This window comes from Penaeus monodon, chromosome 29, assembly GCF_015228065.2.
Source record: "Penaeus monodon isolate SGIC_2016 chromosome 29, NSTDA_Pmon_1, whole genome shotgun sequence".
In the NCBI taxonomy this organism is placed as follows: Eukaryota; Metazoa; Arthropoda; class Malacostraca; order Decapoda; family Penaeidae; genus Penaeus; species Penaeus monodon.
In genome coordinates this window covers 31,687,402-31,687,748 of record NC_051414.1, presented here as the reverse complement: position 1 = coordinate 31,687,748, position 347 = coordinate 31,687,402, and the positions used below count along the sequence as shown (strand labels likewise).

General features: G+C 42.1%; 1 protein-coding gene across 1 annotated transcript in view; it reads left to right on the top strand.

The window, feature by feature from the left end:
* Nucleotides 1–235: 235 nt before the first annotated feature.
* Nucleotides 236–347, top strand: part of LOC119591686 (WW domain-containing protein C660.06-like) — a 769-nt gene continuing 657 nt past the window's right edge. The window contains exon 1 of the mRNA XM_037940436.1: nucleotides 236–292. Coding sequence (XP_037796364.1) covers nucleotides 284–292 — 9 coding nt within the window. The 5' untranslated portion in view covers nucleotides 236–283. The remainder of the gene's footprint in view (nucleotides 293–347) is intronic.

Below are 347 nucleotides of genomic sequence, written 5' to 3'. Positions count from 1 at the left end.
TTCAAAATCACGAATAAAAGAGAAAAGGAAAATCGATATACCCTTCCAACCTCTTCCGTACAAAGGGCAACAGTTTGCGCTCATGAGACCCATAACTTAAAGTTCAAGACGGATCTTGAAATGTTGCACAAGCACAAGGATAGAATTGCCTGTCATAGTGGCTCGCGACCTTCAGTATCATCATGAGGGGTGTATATAAGTTCGGATTCCCCTTGCAGATTGTGCATAGATTGTCCTTCCCGTGGATAGGAGCCGAGTCTCTCTCGCGTGCAAAACTTTTAACATGAATCTGGTAAGTTTGTGAAATTTCAGTTTAAGAAACTTATGGCTGAGATATTTGCGTGCTG